This window comes from Hylobates moloch, unplaced genomic scaffold (assembly GCF_009828535.3).
Source record: "Hylobates moloch isolate HMO894 unplaced genomic scaffold, HMol_V3 SCAFFOLD_1, whole genome shotgun sequence".
Lineage (NCBI taxonomy): Eukaryota > Metazoa > Chordata > Mammalia > Primates > Hylobatidae > Hylobates > Hylobates moloch.
In genome coordinates this window covers 210,340,683-210,365,431 of record NW_026652276.1, presented here as the reverse complement: position 1 = coordinate 210,365,431, position 24,749 = coordinate 210,340,683, and the positions used below count along the sequence as shown (strand labels likewise).

General features: G+C 42.5%; 1 protein-coding gene and 1 pseudogene across 1 annotated transcript in view; both read right to left on the bottom strand.

Annotated features, from left to right (window-relative positions):
* Positions 1-13,943: 13,943 nt before the first annotated feature.
* The window catches only part of STRIP2 (striatin interacting protein 2), a 59,031-nt gene continuing 48,225 nt past the window's right edge, over positions 13,944-24,749 (bottom strand). Inside the window, exons 19-22 of the mRNA XM_058426642.1 lie at positions 21,375-21,479; positions 19,228-19,432; positions 16,453-16,737; positions 13,944-14,965 (exon numbers count right to left, since the gene is read on the bottom strand). Coding sequence (XP_058282625.1) covers positions 16,487-16,737; positions 19,228-19,432; positions 21,375-21,479 — 561 coding nt within the window. The 3' untranslated portion in view covers positions 13,944-14,965; positions 16,453-16,486. The remainder of the gene's footprint in view (positions 14,966-16,452; positions 16,738-19,227; positions 19,433-21,374; positions 21,480-24,749) is intronic.
* LOC116809994 (U1 spliceosomal RNA) lies at positions 17,643-17,794 on the bottom strand (annotated as a pseudogene).

Genomic DNA, 24,749 nt, shown 5'->3' with positions numbered 1-24,749 from the left:
ATTCTCCTGCCTCAGCCTCTTGAGTAGCTGGGATTACAGATGCGTACCACTATGCCCGGCTAATTTTTGTATTTTTAGTAGAGACGGGGTTTCGCCATGTTGGTCACGCTGGTCTCCAACTCCTGACCTCAGGTGATCCGCCTGCCTCAGTCTCCCAAAGTGCTGGGATTACAGACGTGAGCCACCGCGCCCGGCCTATCATTCCTTTTTATTCAACAGTTATTGAGCATCTGCCACGTGCCTGACAGTCTTCCAGGCCCTGGAAATTGAGCTCTGAATGAGGCAAAGTCCTTGTTCTTTTAAGGGGTGATTTGGGGGAGGTGGTCGTAGCTGAAATGGAGGGCCTGGCAGACATTAAAAGTGATAGAGACAGTATGGCCTATTGCATTAAATTGATGTGACCACTGGGTGCTCTTTTAGATTGGTGACTGGGGAAGGCCTCTCTGAGGAGGTGACGTTAAAACAGATCTGGATGACAAGGAGCAGTCAATTATGCCAAAATTAGGGACAGGAGGAGGAGGCTAGACCAAGAAGCAGGAGTAGGGTCCTGGAAGGCTCTGCAAGGATGAGGTGTTTTGTTTGCTTTCTCTTGAAAGACGAACTGGCTTCCAAAGAGGACTGTTTATGTTCTAGGTTCTCTTACATATGCTTTCCCTAATCTTTCATTAACAGAGCGAACCCAACTTCCAACTACTTTTAATATGTCTGTGAGTTTTTCTTATGAGTCCATATGCCCTGGATATTGCAAATTCTCCTGCCCTCCACCTGCACTTTCTTCTCTGCTTGCCCCTGTCTTCATCCCTGGATGGGGCCGGCCCACCCCAGCTGCTTACACTTCTCTGGGTTATCTCAGGTCTCCCAAGGTTACCCCTATGGGATCACTCCCAAATCTGTTTCAGCCCTGCTTTTCCTGAGCTCCAGATCAGAGATCCAGAGCGCTGCTACAAGGTTTTCTTTTCTTTCTTTCTTTCTTTTTTTTTTTTTTTTTTTTTGAGATGGAGTCTTGCTCTGTCTCCCAGGCTGGAGTGCAATGGCATGATCTCTGCTCACTGCAACCTCCGCCCCCTGGGTTCAAGCAATTCTCCTGCCTCAGCCTCCCAAGTAGCTGGGATTACAAGGCATGTGCTCTCACACCCGGCTAATTTTTGTATTTTTAGTAGAGACGGGCCAGGCTGGTCTCGAACCCCTGACCTCAGGTGATCCACCTGCCTCGGCCTCCCACTGGGATTACAGGTGTGAGCCACTGCACCAGCCTTCTGCTACAAGTTTTAAAACTCAGCTGTCTTGAAAGTAGATCAGTGGTTGAGGTGTGCCATGGGTAGGGGAGGATTGACTCTGCAGTGGGCTAAGAGGAAAATTCCTGAGCGATGGAAATACTCTCTATCCTGATTGTGGCAGTAGTTACACAGGTGCAGGGCTGGCTGCATCATTTGCATGGCTCAGTGCAAAATGAAAACAGGAAGAAGCAGGGAAAAGTGCCACTAAAGGTACTAAATTAGAAAGCTTTCCTTTTCTCTGTGGTCTCTATCAACCGGTTATGCTGTTTTTATTTACTGTTTAATGTGTTTCCTTGGGTACGGGAACACTCCCCTTCCTAGCTATCTTCCCATAGCAGATGGGTGACCCTCGAGGGATTGCACCCTCTGTGCCAGGATGTGCTTGGTGTCATGACTGTGGTGGACAGGACACTTGCATGTCTCACTCTGAATGTACTGGGGTACTGCCATGCCCTGCCCTAGATGGGGATGGGGGTTGGGTAGGGTGAAGTTGGGGATTGGGGTAGTGGGGGGTGACAAGAGGTGAGACTCAGCAGGAGCTAAGGCACCAACCCCCTTCCCCCAACATGCTCCATTTTCCCGTCAGATTTCATTGACAAAACACAAATTCAAAGGTAAAATTACTAAGAAATTTTCACACTGTGAAACTCAGAGCACTAAATCCCAAGCCTGTGGCCCTTCTAAGAGTAGGACTCAGCCAGGCGCAGTGACTCGTGCCTGTGATCCCAGCACTTTGAGAGGCCGAGGTGGGTGGATTACCTGCAGTCAAGAGTTCAAGACCAGCCTGACCAACACAGTGAAATCCCATCTCTACTAAAAAGTACAAAAATTAGCCAGGCATGGTGGTGGGTGCCTGTAATCCCAGCTACTTGGGAGGCTGAGGCAGAAGAATTGCTTGAACTCGGGAGGCGGAGGTTGCAGTGAGCCGAGATTGCACCACTGCACTCCAGCCTGGGGGACAGAGCAAGAGTCCTTCTCAAAAAAAAAAAAGAGTAGGACTCTGTGTGACCACTGGGGTCAAGCAGCCCATGAACCTGGCCCTGCACAGGTGTATACATTTGTCAGAATTAAATTATATACTTCAAATGAGTGTAGTTTACAATATATTAATTATACCTTGATAAAGTTGATTTTGAAACTTCAACTCAGGAACCTTACCCTACTGCATCTAAAATCAAACATGACTGGGCATGGTGGCTCACACCTGCAATACTAGCACTTTGGGAGGCTGAGGCAGATGGATCACTTGAACTCAGGAGTTCGAGACCAGCCTGGGCAACATGGTGAAACCCCATCTATGAAAAAAAAAATACAAAATTTACCGGGCATGGTGGCACACGTTTGTGGTTCTGGCTACTTGGGAGGCTGAGGCGGGAAGATCGCTTGAGCCCAGGGCGTCAAGATTGCAGTGAACCGTGATTGCACCACTGCATTCCAGCCTGGGCGACAGAGCAAGACCCTGCCTCTAAATCAATAAAATCAAACACTTCTCATAGCCAGTGTGCATCTCCTTCTGTTTTGGATGATGGCCTCAGCAGCCATCTAGGTACCCATGCTAGGAACTGGTCACCTTTGATCCCTCTCTCCCTCCTTGTATCTAGAACACTCTCATCTGCACCTACTTGAGGCTGCCTCCTGACTTGTTTTTTTGTTTTTTTTTTCTTTTTTTGAGATGGATTTTTGCTCTTTCACCCAGACCGGAGTGAAGTGGCACGATTTCAGCTCACTGCAGCTGCTGCCCCCCCGGGTTCAAGCAATTCTCCTGCCTCAGGCTCCAGAGTAGCTGGGATTACAGGCGTGTGCTACCACATCTGGTTAATTTTTGTATTTTTAGTAGAGACAGGGTTTCACCATGTTGGCCAGGCTGGTCTTGAACTCCTGACCTCAGGTGATCTGCCTGCCTTGGCCTCCCAAAGTGCTAGGATTGCAGGCGTGAGCCACTGCACCCAGCTGACTTTCTTTTCTTTTCTTTTTTTTTTTCAATTTTTTTTTTCCTTAATAGAGATAGGGTCTCCCTATGTTTCCCAGGCTGGTCTTGAACTCCTGGGCTCAAGGGATCCTCTTGCCTCAGCCTCTGAAAGTGCTCAGATTATAGCCATGAGCCACCACACCTGACTTTCACCTTTTTAAGTCTGTGGATGATGCCACCTGCTCCCAATCACCCAGCTGCCAGCCTCTCAGTGTGCCTTCCTGCACTGCTTGCCAAGCCCTGTCTCTCTGGGGGACCGCCCTTCCCCACCCTGCTCTTCCTCAGATCACTACCCTGTTCAGGCCTCTGCTGTCTCTGGCCTGAGCTGCTACAGAAGTCTCCTGACCAGCCCTGCTGCCTCCTGAGGCTTCTGCACTCCATCTGGTATTCTTTCTAAAGCACAGATTTAATCATGTCTCACCTATTTTCAAAAACTGTTGATGACAGTCCTACAAAGAACTCCTTGGTATGGTATGAATATGTGTCGTCTTCCCAAATCTCGCCTCCATCTGCTTGTCTAGTTTTACTTACCTTTGCTGGCCCCTCATGCCTTATTTTGGCCACTCTCCTCTGTCTCTGGGACTTGTGGTGCTCCACACCTCCCGGCCTCTACTTATGTGGGTCCCGTTTAGCTGGAGTGTTTTCTCCTCCTTGTTTATCATCAGAAGCCTGTTCAACCTTCAAGGCCCAGCACAAACTGTGAGCTCATTAATCACTAGCAACATTTTGTGCCCATTAAACTCAGCCTCGGCCTCTGGCATTGCATGAATCTGTACTTTAGTTAGAGAGAGGTTTCCTTGTCTCCTGCACAGTGAGCAGCCTCTTTTAGGCTCCTCACTTTATGCCACAGCAGTAATGATAGATGTTAATGGAACAATTTTCATGGTTCATTGGGAAGTATTATTGCCTTTATTCTGCCAAGCTCAGAGACTTCGTTCTCATTGACCTCTGAGCCTAAGTGAAGGCTGCTAGCCTCCCCTCCTTTAAGTCCCCAGCTTGTTTCTGAGGCATACATTCTGCTCCTTGCTCATCCCAGCCTACATCGTCATTACATGCCTATCTGCCTCCTGCTGCACTCCAAGTGGGGGATGATCTCAAAGTCCACTCCTCAGCCCTGGGCGCTTCTCCCTCAGTGTCCCCTCCTCTGCTGGCTCAGGGAGTCACGTCAGTGCCTACCACTCTCATGATGACACAGTCTCTGTGGTGAAAAATGGCTGCCCTCTGAGCTCTGGCCCTTAGCCCCCATCATTCCCTGCACTTTGGGCATCTCCCCTTGTCCTGCCTCGTTCGGTGCCCACTGGCTGCACCATTCTCCCAGGCTCCTGCCCTTCATCTCCTCTAGCTCGTCTTCATCCACCTAGAATGATAAGTTCATTGGTCAGGCCTAAGTGTCCTTTGGAAATGCTCTTGTATCAGTCCCTCCCTTGATATCCATATCATTTCATCCTTTTCTTACTGCAAATTGTAGCCAACACTGAAGGGGCATTTGCACACATATTGCATTTTCACTTCACTATAACCAGTGTGGTCGTTTCTATTATGTTTTCCACTTTGTACACGAGGTCAGAAAGTGAGTAACTTTCCCAGGTTCACAGTCAGAGTCAAAGCCCGCTCTGTCTGTCAAGCCTGTGCTGTTAACCACTATAATTATTCAGGAAGGTGCCCTGGACTTGAGGCCAGAAGATGTGAGTTCACGTCTTGGCCTCACTACTTATTAGTTGGGCAATTCTCTGAGCTTCACTTTTTCCCCTTGGGTTGCTGTGAAGGCAATATGATAGAATAACTGTGAAAGTACTATGTGAATTAATTAATTATTATTATTTATTTATTTTGAGACAGAGTCTTGCTCTATTGCCCAGGCTGGAGTACAGTGATGCAATCATAGCTCACTGCAGCCTCGAATTGCTGGGCTCAAGTGATCCTCCCACCTGCGCCTCCCTAGTAGCTGGGACCACAGGCTAGCACCACCACACCAGGCTAATTTTTTTTATTTTTAATTTTTTGTAGAGACAGGGTCTCCCTATGTTGCTCAGTCTGGTCTCAAACTCCTGAGCTCAAGTGATCCTCCCTTGGCCTCCCAAAGTGCTAGAATTACAGGCATGAGCCACTGCACCTGGCCTGCTATGTGAATTTAAAGTGTTTCCAAGAAGCCTTGCTTTAAAAGATATAAAGCACAAGAAACCATGTTTTGCCAGTGGACAGGCAGGATATAAAATGAATGGTCTGGTGATGATTGAAACAATTTCAGTGGCAGGACTGTTTTCCATCAACCAAATGGATCTTCAGCCTTTGCACGGAAGAAAGCCTTAGCATTGATCTGCAGGGAGGTAAGGAGGGCTGCTGAGGTGTGTGGCTGGATGGTAGACTTTGTTATAGCACATAGTTGATTCTTGCTAGTATCAGAACATCATTGATTACATATGCATTTGTCTTAAACGCCAGTTTACTTAAGAATCGCTTAATGTTTAGGACCTTAGATGTTTATTCCACAAGAACTGAACAAATCTTCCTGTGTAAAGTGGAAGAAGATGTTAAATTTAGATAACTATTCATTCTCACATCAGAATAGCACTAGTTAATTTTATCTATTTATGAATACACATCCTTATGTCTTCTTTATAAATAGTAATGCTAACTGTGCTGTTCTTTTTAAAAATTACCAGAATTAAAGCATGCATTCTTAGAATATCCAAACTTAGAATATTCTATCACTATCTTTCTTAGAAGTTACACTTAAAAATTCCTATTTCCTCTTTTCCACTCTGGTGACATCTTTCTGTCCTTCCTTTATTTTTTCTTTCTCTTTTTCTTTTTGTTTCATTAAGTGCAATAGTATATCACTGGATTCATTTCATGATCGCCCCACCCTTGGTAGCCCTTATATTAAAGAAGAAGTTACAGAAAAAATAAACCGCTCTTTGTAGGTAATTTCCTCTGGTCACCTACTAGGGTCCTAGCAGTGAGAATGCAAGACCTTGGGATACAAGGCCAGCTGGGGCAGACTTAGGAGAGGAGTCATTCATATCCAGGACAGAGGTCAGCAAACTCTGTGAAGGGCCAGAGAGTAAATATTTTAGACTTTGTGGGCCCTGTGTCCTCTTTTTTTTTTTTTGAGACGGAGTCTCGCTCTGTCACCCAGGCTGGAATGCAATGGCATGATCTCGGCTCACTGCAACCTCCGCCTCCGGGGTTCAAGTGATTCTCCTGCCTCAGCCTCCTGAGTAGCTGGGATTACAGATGCCCCCCACCACGCCTGGCTAATTTTTGTATTTTTAGTAGAGATGGGGTTTCACCATGTTGGCCAGGTTGGGCTCGAACTCCTGACCTTGTGATCTACCTGCCTCGGCCTCCCAAAGTGCTGGGATTTCAGGTGTGAGCCACCTCGCCCGGCCCTGTGTCCTCTTTTACAACTACTAAACTGTGCTGATGTAGCATAAAAGCAGTTACAGGCTATGCACTGCATAACAGCATGTTGGTTAATGGTGGACCACATATACAACAGTGATCCCATAAGATTATAATGGGACTGAAAAATTCCCATCACCCAGTGATGTCTTCATGATCCTAACCCTGTGTAGGCCTAGGTTAATGTATTTGTTTCTGACTTAGTTTTTAGCAAAAAAGTTTAAAAACTAAAAAAAATTAAACATAGAAAAAGCTTAGAGAATAAGGATATAAGGAAAGAAAATATTTTTGTACAGCTGCACAATGTGCACGTGTTTTAAGCTGTTATTACAGAAGAGTCAAAAAGTTTAAAAATATTAAAAAGTTTATAAAGTAAGTTACAGTGAGCAAAGGTTAATTTGTTATTGAATAAAAAAATTTAAATACATTTAGTGTAGCTTAAGTGTAGAGTGTTCATAAAGTCTACAGGAGTATATAACAATGTCCTAGACCTTCACATTCACACACCACTCAATTTCAGCCCTGCTGTCTCCATTCATGATAAGTGCCCTATACAGGTCTACCATTTTTACTGTATTTTACTTTATTTTTGCTGTACCTTTTCTATGTTTAGATACACAAATACTCATTCTTGTGTTACAATTGCCTGCAGTATTCAGTACAGTAACATCCTGTGCAGGTTGTTAGGAGTCATAGGTTATACTATATAGCCCAGGTGTGCAGTAGGCTATACCATCTAGGTTGGTGTAAGTACACTCTATGGTATTTGCACAAGGACGAAATTGCCTTATGATGCGTTTCTCAGAAAGTATACCCATCACTAAGCAACGCATGACTGTACAAACCACGCGTAAACAAGTGAGCACATCTGTGTTCATTTTCATGTGTCAGAACATATTTTTCTTCTTTGGATTTTCCCCAGCCATTTAAAAATGTAAAAAAACATTCTTAGCTCATGGGCTGTATAAAAACTGGTAGTAAGCTAGAGTTGGCCCACGGGCTGTTAATTTGCCAATCCCTGACCTAGAGAGTTAAAATGCTATTGATTATTCTTGCTGGGGGATTGAGAGGGAGGGAGATGAGGTAGGAAAAATAATAGCAATTATTGGGCACTCATATTTAGTAAGCATTCTCCTAAGCACTATATATAAAAATCATGTATACTCATTTAATACAACCATAGAAGGTAAGTAGTAATATTAGCCCCATTTTACAGATGGGGAGTCTGAAGCATAGAGAGACTAAATCATCTGTTGCATATCACACAGCTAATAGAGAAGCAGAGCATGATACAATAGCTCACCAAGTTGGGTCTAGCACCCTCTATCTGAGCCATTATGCTGTACTGCCTTTCTGGGTAAAATGTTATTTTCTGGCAAAGACATATTTTCACAGGCATCCACATGGAAGATCTTTGTCCTGCCAGCTCCATTAAGCATTTGAACAAAAAGTTACAGAATGTTTGAAGTAATGTTTCCATTTGGAGGCAAGGGGACAGATGGCACTGTCTTATTTAGTAAAGAAGTCACTTTCCCTGAAGGTGTTTGAGCAGAGGTGGGATGACTTTTGTAGTCTTGCGGTTCCCTAGAAAGACTTTTGTTATTTTCTTTTCTATAAAAGTAAAAACTTAAAATTCTTTTTTTTTTTTTTTTTTTTTGAGACGGAGTCTTGCTCTGTCCCCCAGGCTGGAGTGCAGTGGCGCATCTCGGCTCACTGCAAGCTCCGCCTCCCGGGTTAACGCCATTCTCCTGCCTCAGCCTCCCGAGTAGCTGGGACTACAGGCGCCCGCCAACATGCCCGGCTAAAGTTTTTGTATTTTTAGTAGAGACGGGGTTTCACCGTGTTAGCCAGGATGGTCTCGATCTCCTGACCTCGTGATCCGCCCGCCTCGGCCTCCCAAAGTGCTGGGATTACAGGCTTGAGCCACCGCGCCCGGCCTAAAACTTAAAATTCTTGATTTTTGAAATTTAAATCTGGCTAATTACTAAAGGAGCAAACAGCCTGAACACCTCCCCATAGCACACTCGGGCACCATCTCATTACATTTACAGGATTTGGGAGTCTGAATAACCAGAACTGCTGGGAGGAAATGATATGTTAGACTGTTTTGACCTATTGCTATGGGAACTGAGTGAATCTCCCTTAACCCCATCCCCACCACAACACACACACACACACACACACACACACACGCTACACACAATTCTTCCCATCTATACCCTTCTTAGGTGAAAAGTATTTGAAGGTGGTGTTAGGGAAGACTTATTTATTAAGTAATAAGTAATTAAAATCCTATATTATTAAATGAGTATATTAATTTATAGTCATATGAGAGAATATTAATATGGAAAGATATCCAAGACAAATGGTAAAGACAAATATAGAACAGCATGTCTTGTGTTCCCAGTTGTGTAAAAAAAAATGTTGGTAGGGAGGAGATGGATGAGTACTGTGGAAGTTTTCTGAAAGGATAAAAAAATATTGATAGTCGTTAGTTCTGGGGAACGAGATAGCGATCTGGATGGGAGGAAATTACATTTTTCATTGTGTACTCTTGTATCCTCTGAATTTTTAACCTGTATATTCTTAATTAAAATACCAATAAATGCAGAAATGTATTATTCAACTGGATACCTGCTTCTTCATGGCATGTCCCCTACCCAAGCCAGAAAATCTTTCTTTACATGAATCTCCTTTGACTACATTTACAGTTGCAAGCATTTTTCAATTAAAAATAACCTCTCCTGGGACTTGCCTTACACTACTAATGATGACAGAGGGGAGTAAATGAATCATTGTTGCTATTTGTTAGATTTTTGATGAGTGTTAGTGGGTAAAGTGGGTTGAATGGTGGCTCAAAAAAAGAGTTGTCCACATTTGAATCCCAGGAAACTGTGAATATTACCTTATATGGCCAAAGATGTGATTGGGTTTGGGATCTTTAGGAGAGGATCATCCGAGGGGGCCCTAAACGCAATCACATGTATCCTTATGAGAGAGAAGCAGAGGGGGTTTTGAGGGAGAAGGGGAGGAAGAATTGTGACCACAGAGGCAGAGACTGGAGTGATGCACCACAAGCCCAGGAATTCCCAGAGCCCCCAGAAGCTGGAAGAGGCAGGGAACAGATTCTCCCATCTGAACCTTTTGAGGGAGCACCTTCCTAGTGACACCTGACTTCAGGCACCTGGCTTCCACACTGTGAGAGAGAATAAGTTGCCCAGGTGCGGTGGTTCATGCCTGTAATCCCAACACTTTGGGAGGCCAAGGTGGGTGAATTACGAGGTCAAGAGTTCGAGACTAGCCTGGCCAACATGGTGAAACCCTGTCTCTACTAAAAATAGAAAAAATTAGCTGGGCGTAGTGGCAGGCACCTGTAATCCCAGCTACTCGGGAGGCTGAGGCAGAATTGCTTGAAGCCAGGAGGCGGAGGTTGCAGTGAGCCGAGATTGTGCCACTGCATTCCAGCCTGGGTGACAGAGTGAGACTCTGTCTCAAAAAAAAAAGAGAGAGAATAAGTTTCTATTGTTTTGTTTTTTTGTTGCTGTTGCTGTTGTTTTTTGAGATGTAACTCATGTGTTTTCCAAACATCACCTATTGGGACTTACCTATATCAACATTTCCAGAAATAATTTGTGTGTTGTTACAATGCTTTACCAATATCAATAGAGCTTCGATCTCTTTGTTCTACTCTATTTTAGAGATTACATATTTCCTTATATTGTTAAACCACCACCATATAAACAATCTGTGTTGAGTGGTGAGATAAGGGAGGTAAATTATTCTCTTCATTCTTTTTTTTTTTTTTTTGGTTCAGAGAAAATGGGAAAGGAGGAGACTCAGAGGCAGATAAAGTTTATATTTAATGTATAGATAATAAAATCATACTGTAGCCATTTTTACTCTCAAATGTCTTTTTGAGGTCTCTAATATTGAAAAACATCATATAAAATATGTGCTATGGCCGGGCGTTGTGGTGCATGCCTGTAATCCCAGCTACTCGGGAGGCTGAGGCAGGAGAATTGCTTGAATCTGGGAGGCAGAGGTTGCAGTGAGCCGAGGTCACACCATTGTACTCCAGCCTGGGGGACAAGAGCGAGACTCTGTCTCAAAAAAAAAAAAAAAAAAAAAAGAAGTGCTATGGTTTGAATGTGTCTCCCAAAGTTTGTGTGTTGGAAGCATAATTCCCAATGCAATCATGTCGAGAAGTGAAGTCATTAGATCATGAAGACTGCAATCATGAAGGGATTGATGGAGTTATTGTGGGAATAGGTTGATTATTTCAGCAGTGGGTTCTTGAAAAAGGATGAGTTTAGCCCCCTTTTCCTAGTTCTCTCTAGTGTGCTATCTTGCCTTTCTGCCTTCTGCCATGGGATGATGCAGCATGAAGGCCTTCACCAGATACCAGCGTCATGCTCTTGGACTTCTCAACCTCCAGAACTGTAAACTATATAAATTTATATTGTTTATATAAAATTATCCAATTTCTGGTAGTCTTAGAAAACAGACTAAGACAATATAGTTGTCCCTTAGTATCTGTGAGGGATTGGTTCCAGGACCTCCTAAGGATACCAAAATCCTTGGATGCTCAAGTCCTTGATATAAAATGGGATAGTATTTGCATATAACTATGTGCATCTTCCTGTATATTTTCAATAATCTCTAGATTACTTATAATACCTAATATTAGGTAAATGCTATGTAAATAGTTGTTTTACTGTTGTATTGTTTAGGGAATAATGACAAGAAAAAAAGACTCTACATGTTCAGTACACAAGCAATTTTCTTTTCTTTTTTTTTTTTTTTTTTTTGAGACAGAGTCTCACTCTGTCGCCCAGGCTGGAGTGCAGTGGTATGATCTTGGCTCACTGCAACCTCCGTCTCCAGGTGATTCTCGTGCCTCAGACTCTAGAGTAGCTGGGATTACAGGCATGAGCCATCAGTCCTGGCTAATTTTTGTATTTTTAGTAGAGACAGAGTTTCACCATATTGGCCAGGCTGGTCTTGAACTCCTGACCTCAGTTGATCTGCCCATCTTGGCCTCCCAAAGTGCTGGGATTACAGGCATGAGGCACCATGCCCAGCCTCACAAGCAATTTTTAAAAATATTTTTGATCCACAATGGTTGAATCCATGGATGTGGAACCCATGGACGTGGAAGGCCAACTTTATGTGTTAGCATTAACCACAAGTCAGAATAGTACCAGCCGCTAAAGAATCTACTGGGTGTTTCACAAATGTTTTTAGCAAATTCTGTATTTTGTAAAACATTCTTTTACTACAGAAAACATTCTATCACACTTACACTATTATCAAAAAGTCTGACCTGGACCTATTATTGTAGGTAAAGCAGATGTTAATTGTTGTTCCTACGATTTCTGAAATCATGTCAAGACTTTCTTTGCCCCTGCAAACCACCCTAAACACACACTTCTCACCTATGTTCCCAGAGTCCCAGTGTGGCAAGTTTTATACTTCACATAGGTTTATACTTCATGTAGCCTGGATATCAAAGTGACACAAATTTTATATAATTAAGGAATACAACTTGATGTTTTGATATATGTATACATTGTGAAATGACCACAATGCATTAACTGTGAAATTATCAAAATGGAGTCACTAATGTCAAACTCTAACAGACAAAATGGAGCTGAGGCCATGGAGGAGGGGCCCTCATTCGAGTATGCCTATGATGGGAACTATGCAAAAAATTCCTCAAAACTGCAGAATTCCAGATAAGTCACTTACACAAGGATACTCAACTAACAATGAACGTCTCCACCCATGAGTTATTGCCAACTCGGCAACAAGCCCCTGTAACCGGCCGGGCGCGGTGGCTCACGCTTGTAATCCCAGCACTTGGGGAGGCCGAGGCGGGCAGATCACGAGGTCAGGAGATCGAGACCTCGGTGAAACCCCGCCTCTACTAAAAATACAAAAAATTAGCCGGGCGTGGTGGTGGGCGCCTGTAGTCCCAGCTACTCGGAGAGGCTGAGGCAGGAGAATGGCGTGAACCCGGGAGGCGGAGCTTGCAGTGAGCCGAGATCGCGCCACTGCACTCCAGCCTGGGTGACAGAGCGAGACTCCGTCTCAAAAAAAAAAAAAAAAAAAGCCCCTGTAACCAATGGTCTTTGTTTCAAAACAGTTTACGTGGACTTCTTTTTGTTTTTAAAAGCTTCCCCTTTGCCAAAACTCCTTTGGATGAGCCTGTGGTCCGCCATAGCATGCATATCCCAGATTGCAATCCCCTGCTATTCCCAAATAAACTCTGCTTTGGAGAGTTGGTCTCTGTTGTTCATTTTAGGTAGACGTATCTTGTTGTTTAAGTTAATAAGTCACAGGATCAAGAAACACTTCATCTACACCTTCATCTAGATGAGACACTAGAATTTAGGTCTCACATGACTGGATAAGATTTTTGGTCTTCCTTGAGGAGGGGCTGTGTGTTGTGTGTAATATAGGAGCAGATATTCATGACCAATTCACTTTCTCTACTACGAGAGTATTATACCACCCATGTTTGCCACTGTGTAGGTAGAGTATGCTTCTCCAGTCTCATGTTAGGCTTGTCCATGTGATTTGCTTTGGTCAATGGTATATGAACAATTTGATTTACACCATATTCAAGCAAGAGCTTTGAATGTGCTTGCATGGTATGGTTTGTCTCTAGCTCCTGCTCACTATAAAAAATGTACGTCCCAGTAGGGACTATTCCATCAGTCTAGTGCCAGAGAAAGAAGACGAGGAGCAGAGCCAAGCCAAGCAAGCCAAGCTGAGTCGAGCAGAGCTGCGGCTGACTCCCAGACCCGTGAACAAGAAACATTTGTCAAAAGTCACTAAGATCTGGACTTATTACTTGTATTGGTCTATCCTCAGGGAACACTCTGGGGGTAAAATAATATTTTATATATTAACTTTATTATATCCTTCTTTTTGAGATGGAGTTTTGTTCTTGTTGCCCAGGCTGGAGTGCAGTGGCACGATCTCAGCTCACTGCAACCACCGCCTCCTGGGTTGAAGCGATTCTCCTGCCTCAGCCTCCCAGTAGCTGGGATAACAGGCATGCACCACCACGCCCGGCTAATTTTGTATTTTTAGTAGAGACGGGGTTTCACCATGTTGGTCAGGCTGATCTCGAACTCCTGACCTCAGGTGATCTGCCCGCCTCAGCCTCCCAGAGTGCTGGGATTACAGGTGTGAGCCACTGCGCCCGGCCTATATCCTTCCTTTCTACATTTGACTTTGAGGTTCTCTTGTGTTGAAGAATTTAAACACCAGATTTCTAATTCCAGCTCATTTTATTTTTATTAAAGTGCTTCAGTAGATGAACAGTATTATCAACAATCAACACAAACTTTACTGAAATATTCACAAATAAAAATCCTCTATAAGTCATTGAAATGTTTTTCTATGTAGTAAAAGTAATCACCATTGGAGACTGGTGAATTTGAATTTATTCATAACCACATACATGGTTTATATATTAACTTTGTTATATCCTTCTTTGTTTTTGAGACGCAGTTTCGTTCTTGTTGCCCAGGCTGGAGTGCAGTGGCACGATCTCTGCTCACTGCAACCCATACAAGGTTCTCAAATTGGAAGATTCAACCTGGTTACCTTAATATATGGGGCTGGCTGTCAATACCTGAAAGCTAGTCCCAGCAAGTCTGTGGAAAAAATGATGTGACTGGAAACTAATCATTTATCCTTAGTGCTTCAGTTTCTCCATCTGCACTGAGAAGTAACCTTCCCTTAGAGAAGGGTTGTAAATAAATACAAAATGTTAAAGCTTAGCATACTTCTGTGCCTCAAAAAGCATTCATGTACATGCTTTTAAAAGGGCAATTTCTTTGTTCTTGACATAAGTTGAATACTATCTGGCTTTAAAATAAATTGATGGATGATTACTCTTTCCTTGAAAATTATCTTTTTACTCAAATCATATTAAAATCATACTAGCCTGACCATAGATTAATTTACAGGACTTGTGCTCAGTAAATTATTTTGATTGCAATAAAGACTACTGTCCTACTTAGGTAAAATTTACAAATTATTTTAAAAAGTTTCATCCATTACTTATATTCTCCAAGATCTATCCATAAAGACAGAAATCCTGGTACTTTAAAGCACATAGAGGTAAAATCCAAAATTTACTTACTAGATTTTGGTATAGCTCCTTTGGATACGTCAAGTATTTTATTCATGTCCTCCAGATGATATTGTGGTTGACAAGGGGCAGAGTAAATAAGCAAATTTTGACTAGGTCTCCCAGCATAAAGTGACCTGGTGCCATCATAAAAAGATTCAGTAGTGCCTAAGTTGGGGGAGGGGGGCAACATTTATAGTAAAAAAGCTTGAAGAAGCTGGGCATGGTGGCTCACGCCTGTAATCCCAGCACCCTGGGAGGCCAAGGCGGGCAGATCACCTGAGGTCAGGAGTTGAGATCAGCCTGGCTAAAACAGTGAAACCTTGTTTCTACTAAAAATACAAAAAATTAGCCAGGCATGGTGGTGCATGCCTGTAATCCCAGCTCCTTGGGAGGCTGAGGCAGGAGAATGGCTTGAACCCGGGAGGCAGATGTTGCAGTGAGCCGAGATCATGCCATTGCACTCCAGCTTGGGCAACAAGACCGAAACTCTGTCTCAAAAAAAAAAAAAAAAAAAAAAAAAAGATCCTAACTAAATCAGAAACTTTTTTAAAAACCTTGTTTATCTTGAGAAGTATGTGATTCTGCTGTAAAAGAGAAATATAAAGAGGCTGGTACATCAACTCATATTTTCAATGAAATGTGCAATACTTTTAGGTAGAGACAGTATTGCTAAATCTCCACATGACACTTTGAAACTGCTAGCAATAAAAGGGAAAAAAATCATTAATCAACATTGGAGAAAAAGAAAAATGGTAAGCTGTGATGCTTTTACTGTTCTTTTCAATTAGAAAAATATATTGATCATGAACACAAGTGGACATACCATCTGAATAAATAAAGCCTCCTGTAGTTAACTTGTCATTTAAAAAATGAATTAGATGAAAAGGATAATTTTCTGCAGTATGCTCAGCCATTTTAAGACTGGAGTCATTTAAGAAAAACATGAAACATCCTTAGAGAGGACCTGATTATTTCATATTGGTTGTGGCTCTTTAAAAATGGCAGAGCATTCCATGCCCTATACAGAGTACACAAGGAAATAATTTTCACATTGAATATAGATCTCTTACAGAATGGGGAAAAAACCACTTTACACAACATGCTTTTCTATAACATGCAGTATTGAGGGAATAGTAAATCATCATCCTTCACAAAGAAGGTGCAGGTGCTGTAAAATAATCTCAGAGCTAATGATTTTAGAAAGAGCCTGTCTAAATTTGAAATTTAAAATGCAAACTTAATTTCAAAGTTGGTTTTTCCAAATCTCTGATAAGTCCTAGGAATCTAGGGTGAGCAAGAAGAAAACTTTCTCCCTATTTTATGACTTGTACCTCCCACTATCTGTGATGAATGCCATGGGTCAAATGCCATAACAAATTTCCTGTTTTAGAGCTAGCAAAATCTAGCCTGGTTCTAGCCAAGACTAAAGCAGGAAAAGGTCCTACCAAAGAGCTTGTCTAGGATTGATCCACCAAAAGATTTCCAAGGCCAAATGGGCACCCAACTGACCCCAGGGCAAGTTGATCATTTTGTTGTGATTCAAGATCCCACCCTTGTACTGTCTCTAGGCCCAAGAGCCCCTAGAAGAGCCCTGAACTGGTAACAAAGCCTGTATGGACAAGGCAGGCAGAGCACCATTTATTGGAGCTGACCTCCATCTATTGATGCTTGTTGACAAGAACTTAGTCAGTGATTCTGGAGCAGCTCCTCCCAACAGATGGGCTGTGAAAACACCTCTCTCTCGAGCCAGAGCTCATATGAGTAGTGGAAATCTTCAGGTAGATCCAACCTCTGCCCCAGTACACTCTGCAAGCAGTTATCCACAGGTGAAAATTCAGAGTCCTGGGGTCTGTCATACCGACGGCTGTTAAAAGCCTCAATGTTGGCCCTCAAGGTACATTCTTCTGCTTGGAAGTCCCATGGCCTGGCATCGATGTCTGTGTTGGAAAGAGTGGAAGAAAAAGACATATAATGCAAGACACTGCTCCTCTTACCACAGAGCATGGTCTATGGGATTCCAAAAATGGAACTGCTCAGAAATTTTTTTTTTTTTGTAAAGAGCAATGTATGAAGTTAGTATACAGCATGCTGACACTTAGGTTTAAGAAATACACATATGCCCACATGTATATGCAGAAATTATCTTTGGAAGGGTAGTGTAGAAACTGGTAATAGTAGTTACCTATGAGAAAGGAAATGAGGGCCCAGAGGGAGGTGGACTTCTTCTATTGTATTTCCTTTTCATTATTTCACTTTCTTATTAGCTTTATGTATTACTAGTTATATGTATTATGTTTCCCAAAAGGGTAATTAAATTCCTTTTATGTAGCTTTCCTTAGGGGATGAGTGTCCCATCTGAATGGAATAGCCAGCTCTCAAGGAATAGGAAGGGGCAAGAGGGGTATAACATGGAGAATCAGAATGGACCAATTACCAAAGACTTTCCTGATTCCCTGGAATCTCCTCCAGCACATGATAAATCTGTATGTCAGCTTATTTTAAGATGATGAGGTGACAGCTTCAATGAAGGTAAAAACAGAAAACAGATAATCTGTTTTGCTTCTATTCACTTAGACACTTATTTCAGGGCTAAAGATACAAATCTCCCAGATCTCTCAAGTCCTACATGCAAGGGTTTATCATAAGGAAGTGTAGTGTGAGTTTGGGCTCATAATGGCAGCAACAACAGATGTGCCATTTGCAGGATAAAACATTTTTGTGTTTTAAAAATTTACAAGAATTTAATAGATAATTGTGCTTTATGTCTTATAGCAGAAGTTGCATCCTGGCTTGTTATGTGCCTATCATATGTTTCCTTTAGTTCTCTAAACCCTTTTTTAGTGAAAAGACAGTCCCTCACTACCACAAATTATGCAGTTGAGTTTCCCACATTTGGGGAATAGCAGGGGTCAGCATATCTGGAGTAAAATGGATAAACCTTGTCTTGGGAAAACCACCTTCATGATCATGGTATTTTCCCTGACAGGTAAGTAGAGTTCTCTGAACTCTTTACTGCATCATCCTTTAAAATTCAAGCAGGTTACAAACCCAGCAAAGACAAGTCATTACCAAAAATTCTCAAATACAATTATGGAAATAATGGTCAAATACAAAACAACAAAAAAAGCTCTCCAAAATAAATTTTTCCAAACTCTAATCAATCTTACAAGTTCTGGTAGTTCAACCAAATATCTTGCCTTCTGATGTGAGGCAATGTACAGTTCCCAAGATTACCTAGGACATACTGCAGCCAAAAAGGTTTAAATTGAATTCATCAAACCTTTAGATTTAACTTCAAGTTTACAGGTAATACCATAGATAGAGGAATAAAGTAGATAACACCACAAAGAAGAAAACAGACAAATCCAGAATGTGAGTATTTTGCAGGACAACTGGCCTAGTTCTTCAATTAGTTAGCATTAATGGTGGGGGTGGGGAGACTGCTAGAGGCCAAGCATGGTGGCTTTACACCTGTAATCCCAGCACTTTGGGAGGCCAGGGCAGGAGTTCAAGACCAGCCTGGGCAACACAGGGAGAGACTCCATCTCTACAAAAAAATTTAAAAAATTAGCCGGGTGTGGTGGTGGTATGCATCTGTAGTCCCAGCTACTTGGCAGCTGGGAGGATCGCTTGAGCCCAGGAAGTCGAGGCTGCAGTGAGCCATTATCATGTCACTGCTTTCCAGCCTGGGTGACAGAGCGACCCTCTCAAAACAAACAAACAAACAAAAAACAGAAAACAAAAATAATTAACATATATATAACAACTGGATGCAACCTGTGGACCTGGAATGGATTCTGACTTGGAAAAATAGCTATAAAGAACATTTTGGGACAACTAGAAAATTGTGAATATGAACTTTATTAGATGAAATGAAAATGTAGTGACATGAAAAGGTAGAGATAATGTTAAAAGAGAAAATTACAAAATAGCATACATAACTTGCTTTCATTTTAATAAAATATGCATACATATATATATAGAAAAAGATCTGGAGGAATATACAATAAGATGTTAATGGTGGCAATTTCTGCATAGTACAAATATGGCATAAATATAATACAGTAAAATGTTTGTTTACTTGTATTTTCTATCTTTTTTTCTAACTGCTTTGTAATAATAAAAAGTTGTTTTAATTTAAATCTTTTGGAGAAAGCTGTCATTTAAAAGAATGTTTTGGAAAGGCAATTATCTCTCAATTTACTTGTTTTATAAAACGGATTTTCATAGTTTACATAGGATAAGGGTACATATTAGAATTTGAGGCATAACCTTAAAGTGTGGTGTATCAACGCCTGACCTATAATCACATATTTTTTCGTCTAAAATATGTAACAATTCATGCCAAAGAGGAGTGATAAATATTTATCTAGTTTTGTCTAAACCCCAGGAAACTCCAGGAAGTCAAGAGCTTTGGGAAGACTCACCATTCCCGTAAGCCCAGTCATCGTTCATGCGGTGACGCACTTTCTGGTAAATGGCTGACATGGTTTTCATGTTGCTTTTCCTCCATTGGCGCCCCAGGTACTTGGTCTGTATCTTTAGCAGCTTTAGGACATAAAGTTGCAGCATGGCCTGTTTGACCTTGAGGGCCCGCTTTAAGATTGGTGCTGATTTAAACACTACCAGCATCTGTTCATTGAAAGAGGGGTGGGGTAAAGATCTAACGTTTCTTGGAATTTCCAGTTTACAGGCAAATTAAACCAAACCTAGCTAGCCTCAGAAATCCCTGGGGAGCTTTCAGGAATCTATGGTCCAGGCTCTACTTAGATTTAATCTTCAAGAATATAGAGGGGGGCTGGGCGCGGTGGCTCATGTCTGTAATCCCAGCACTTTGGGAGGCCGAAACCAGTGGATCACCTAAGGTCAGGAGTTTGAGACCACCCTGGCCAACATGATGAAACCCCATCTCTACTAAAAATACAAAAATTAGCCAGGCATGGTGGCATGGGCCTGTAATCCCAGCTACTAAGGAGGCTGAGGCACATGAATTGCTTGAACCCAGGAGGCGGAGTTTGCAGTGAGCTGAGATCATGCCACTGCACTACAGCCTGGGTGACAGAGCAAGACTCCATCTCAAAAAAAAAAAAAAAATATATATATATATATATATATAGAGAGAGAGAGAGAGAGAGAGAGAGAACTATTCCATTCATATTTTATTGTTCAAAGTTTTCAATATTCAAAGCATACAGTATAAAGTGAAAAGAAAATTTTGTCAGCCACACATAGCATTTTCACTGTCACAGTTTTTTTGTTTATTTTCTGGAGATAATTCTATGTACGCATACATTACTTTTATTTTTTCGTTTTGTTTTGTTTTTAAGATGGAGTCTTACTCTGTCACCCAGGCTGGAGTGCAGTGGTGCAATCTCGGTTCACTGCAACCTCCACCTCCTGGGTTCAAGTGATTCTCCTGCCTCAGCCTCTCCTGAGTAGAGGCGCCCGCCACCACACCCAGCTAATTTTTAGTAGAGATGGGGTTTCATCATGTTGGTCAGGCTGGTCTCAAACTCCTGACCTCAAGTGATTCTCCCACCTTGGCCTTCCGAAGTGCTGAGATTACAAGCGTGGGCCACCACACCCAGCCTACTTTTGTTTTTTATCACAAATGGTAGCCAACTACATATCCTGCCACACTGTTCTATACCTGGTTTTTTTAATTGAATATATCTTGAAAATCATTCCATATCAGTACAGAACTGCCTCATTCTTTTACTTTTTTTAATAGAGATGGGGTCTTATCATGTTGCCCAGGCTGGTCTCAAACTCCTGGGCTCAAGCAATCCTTTTGCCTCAGCCTCCCAAAGTGCTGGGATTACAGGCACGCACCACTGAGCCCGGCTGCTCATTCTTTTTAATGATTGCATAATATTCTATTATAAGGACATACCATCATTTATTTAACCAGTTGGTCCTGCTTAATGAGCATTTAGCTTGTTTACAGGCTTTCATTATTATTAATTTTTTGAGACGGAGTCTCCTCTGTCGCCCAGGCTGGAGTGCAGTGGCACGATCTCGGCTCACTGAAACCTCTGCCTCCCAGGTTCAAGCGATTCTCCTGCCTCAGCCTCCCGAGTAGCCGGGATTACAGGTGCCTGCCACCATTCCCGGCTAATTTTTGTATTTTTAGTAGAGATGGGGTTTCACCATGTTGGTCAGGCTGGTCTTGAACTCCTGACCTTGTTATCTGCCCGCCTTGGCTTCCCAAAGTGCTGGGATTACAGGCATGAGCCACGGCACCCAGCCAAGCTTTCATTATTATAAACAATGTTGCAATGATAAACCTTGCACTTGCATCATTTGGGAATGTGTGTAATCCAAACAACATTGCTAGCTTCCCTGCTAGAGTTGCCCTGAGGGAGGGTTTGAGATTTAGCCTCCTGAAAAGAAATGGACTGATAAGTAATCATCTAATATAGAATAAGTGCCCAGAATTATGAGGTGCTAAATCTTATGTAGCATTCAGTGTCTATATAAGGAGATCACAAACCAGGGAGCACACAAATATTTACTAGCGATCTTTTAAAAATTCAGTCAGATGGACAACTCCATGATGTAAAATCACACTCACCATCGTCCGGGAATGTTTCCATTTGGTCAGTTTATTGAGCAGCCTCAGGAGGTTGATGCAGGAAAAGAGGTTCCTCCAGCAGAACTGGCTGTTGTCTCCAGCTTCCTATAGTAGGAAACATCCATCATTATCTTGATACCTACAAGGCTTTAATTCCCACAGAAGCCTGGAAGTCAGTGTTGGTCAGTTTAGGTGAGGCCTTCCTGTATGAAATAATACCTCCTCACCTTCCTTTTCTTAACACACTGAAGTCTCCAAAGCCCACGGTTTGAAAACCCCCTCAGCTGCCAATCCTGGAAGACTCTACCTACAGCATGTGTTGGTTAGAAAGATGATACATGAGCACAGGAACCTGATTCAGGCAAGTTTTCTTGTGTAGCTCATTGCTCTAGGATCAGAAAAGAGCTGAGAGAATTTTACCCCCATATACAGGTACTTTGTGCTTATATAAACCATGTTTGTAATTGTTAGGATTAGGTCTAATTCTGGTAGATTTTAAACTATGTTGGATAGATCTGATATCAACTATGGTTGAATTTTTTTTTTTTTATCAACCTCCACCCTTCTTTATCAAACCATATTACAGTCAGATGCTTAATTCTTCAGCATGGAAGGAAAAATGGCAGATAGTTTATTCTAATCAGATATTTTTCTTATATATTTCTTGATAGTTTGTGAACACCTAACCAGAGACAACAGATGGATGTCAGATTAAAAGCAGGTATCTACTCATAGAAACATTTTTCAGAAATAAAAATATGAGTCCTTATGTGAATTTGGGGCTTGCAAATACATACTGGTGTCAGAAGCTATATAAATCAATGAGCACACATGACAGCCAAACTAACATCTTGGAAATTCCTCACATCTACAATGTGATAGGAGAATGTAGGAGTAGACGACATGTAGAAGTGAGCTGCTGTCTGGTGAATGGAAAATTACCTCCTCCTCCCTCAAATTAATTTGAAGCAAGATAGGCATATATCTAATGTGGAATGAACATCCGAGGTTTTTGAGGGTATTAGGCTTTCCTAATACCTAATACCAAGAGCCAAAAAGTTTCAGGGAAATTTCTCATTTAGAAATATTATTTATAGGCCAGGTATGGTAGCTCACACTGGTAATCCCAGCACTTTGGGAGGCCAAGGCAGGCAGATCACCGAGTCCAGGAGTTCGAGACCAGCTTGGCCAACATGGCGAAACTCCATTTCTACTAAAAAAATTTAAAAAATTAGCTGGGCGTGGTGGCAGGCGCCTGTAATCCCAGCTACTTGGGATGCTGAGGCAGGAGAATCACTTGAACCCAGGAGGCAGAGGTTGCAGTGAGCCGAGACTGCACCATTGCACTCCAGCCTGGGCAACAGAGAGAAACTTCATCTCAAAAAAAAAAAAAGAAATATTATTTATAAATAATATTCTCCATCCTATAGTAAATGTTCAATATCGTCCCAGGAGAACCATCTGTCTGCTTCTAAGGACAACTTCTATGGGACTTTCTACTCTAGTGCATCAACTAGTCTGGCTTGCCCCAAATAGACCAAGTTCTACAGATGTTATATCTTGTGTGATTAATAGAGACAGGCAGACTTTTACTTTTTTTTTTTTTTTTTTTTTGAGACAGAGTTTTGCTTTTGTTGCCCAGACTAGAGTGCAATGGGGTGATCTCGGCTCACTGCAACCTCTGCCTCCCAGGTTTAAGCGATTCTCCTGCCTCAGTCTCCTGAGTAGCTGGGATTATAGGAATGCACCGCCATGCCTAGCTAATTTTGTATTTTTGGTAGAGATGGGGTTTCTCCATGTTGGTCAGGCTGGTCTCGAACTCCTAACCTCAGGTGATCCGCCTGCCTTGGCCTCCCAAAGTGCTGGGATTATAGGCATGAGCCACCGCGCCCGACCAGACTTTCAAATTTTTAAGACGCAAGGGAAACACAAAACATATATGATAAGTAAGTGTATTTCTACTGTGAGCTTCCTTCATCCTGATTTTCAATACGGTAGAGGCATAAAAAGCCTTGCATTCCTCAGTATTTCAAAGAATAATATGGGAGAGAAGGCATCCCCTTGCAGAAGCAGCATTGGAATAGATACCAGAATACTTGGATTATGGCCTCATCCCTGACTGTATGATCTTAGGTAAATCATTTTCCTTGTTTCCTGTAGGAGGTTGAACTAGCTAATCTTTAAGATCACTTCAGCTCTGAGCATTCTATAATTCCGTGATTTACGTGGACTTTCTCCAGTTGAAAAGAACTGCCTCGTTCTTTTTAATGGTTACCTAATATTGTATTGCAAGTATGTACCATAATTTATTTAACCAGTTGGCCCTATATTAGTGGGCATTTAGGTTATTGCCAATCTTTCAATTTTTCTTTTTCTGAGATGGAGTCTGACGCTGTCACCCAGGCTGGAGTGCAGTGGTGCCATCTCGGCTCACCGCAACCTCTGCTTCCCGGGTTCAAGCGATTCTCTTGCTTCAGCCTCCCGAGTAGCTGGGACTACAGACGCCTGCCACCACGCCCAGTTAATTTTTCTATTTTTAGTAGAGATGGGGTTTCACCATGTTGGCCAGGCTGGTCTTGAACTCCTGACCTCAGGTGATCTGCCTGCCTCGGTCTCCCAAAGTGTTGGGATTACAGGCGTGAGCTACTACTGGGCCTGGCCATTTTTTTTTTTTTTTTTTCTGAGACAGAGTCTAGCTCTGTTGCCCAGGCTGGAGTGCAGTGGAGCAATCTTGGCTCACTGCAAACTCCACTTTCTGGGTTCAAGCAGTTCTCATGTCTCAACCTCCCAAGTAGCCGGGATTACAGGCAAAGGCCACCACGCTCAGCTAATTTTTGTATTTTTAGTAGAGATGGAGTTTCTCCATGTTGGCCAGGCTGGTCTTGAACTCCTGGCCTCAAGTGATCCACCTGCCTTGGCCTCCCAAAGTGGTGGGATTACAGGCGTGAGCTATCACGTGCCTGGCCCCCAATTTTTCATTATTACAAACAATGCTGCAATGAATAATCTTTCTTTTTTTTGAGATGGAGTCTCGCTCTTTTGCCCAGAATGGAGTGCAGTGGCACGATCTCAGCTCATTGCAAGCTCCGCCTCCCGGGTTCACGCCATTCTCCCGCCTCAGCCTCCCCAGTAGCTGTGACTACAGGCGCCCGCCACCATGCCTGGCTAATTTTTTGTATTTTTAGTAGAGACGGGGTTTCACCGTGTTAGCCAGGATGGTCTCGATCTCCTGACCTCACGATCTGCCCGCCTTGGCCTCCCAAAGTGCTGGGATTACAGGCGTGAGCCACCGCACCTGGCCTCACAATGAATAATCTTAGAATTATAACATTTGACATTTGGGATGTGTGACTATAATCCAAACAACTTTGCTAA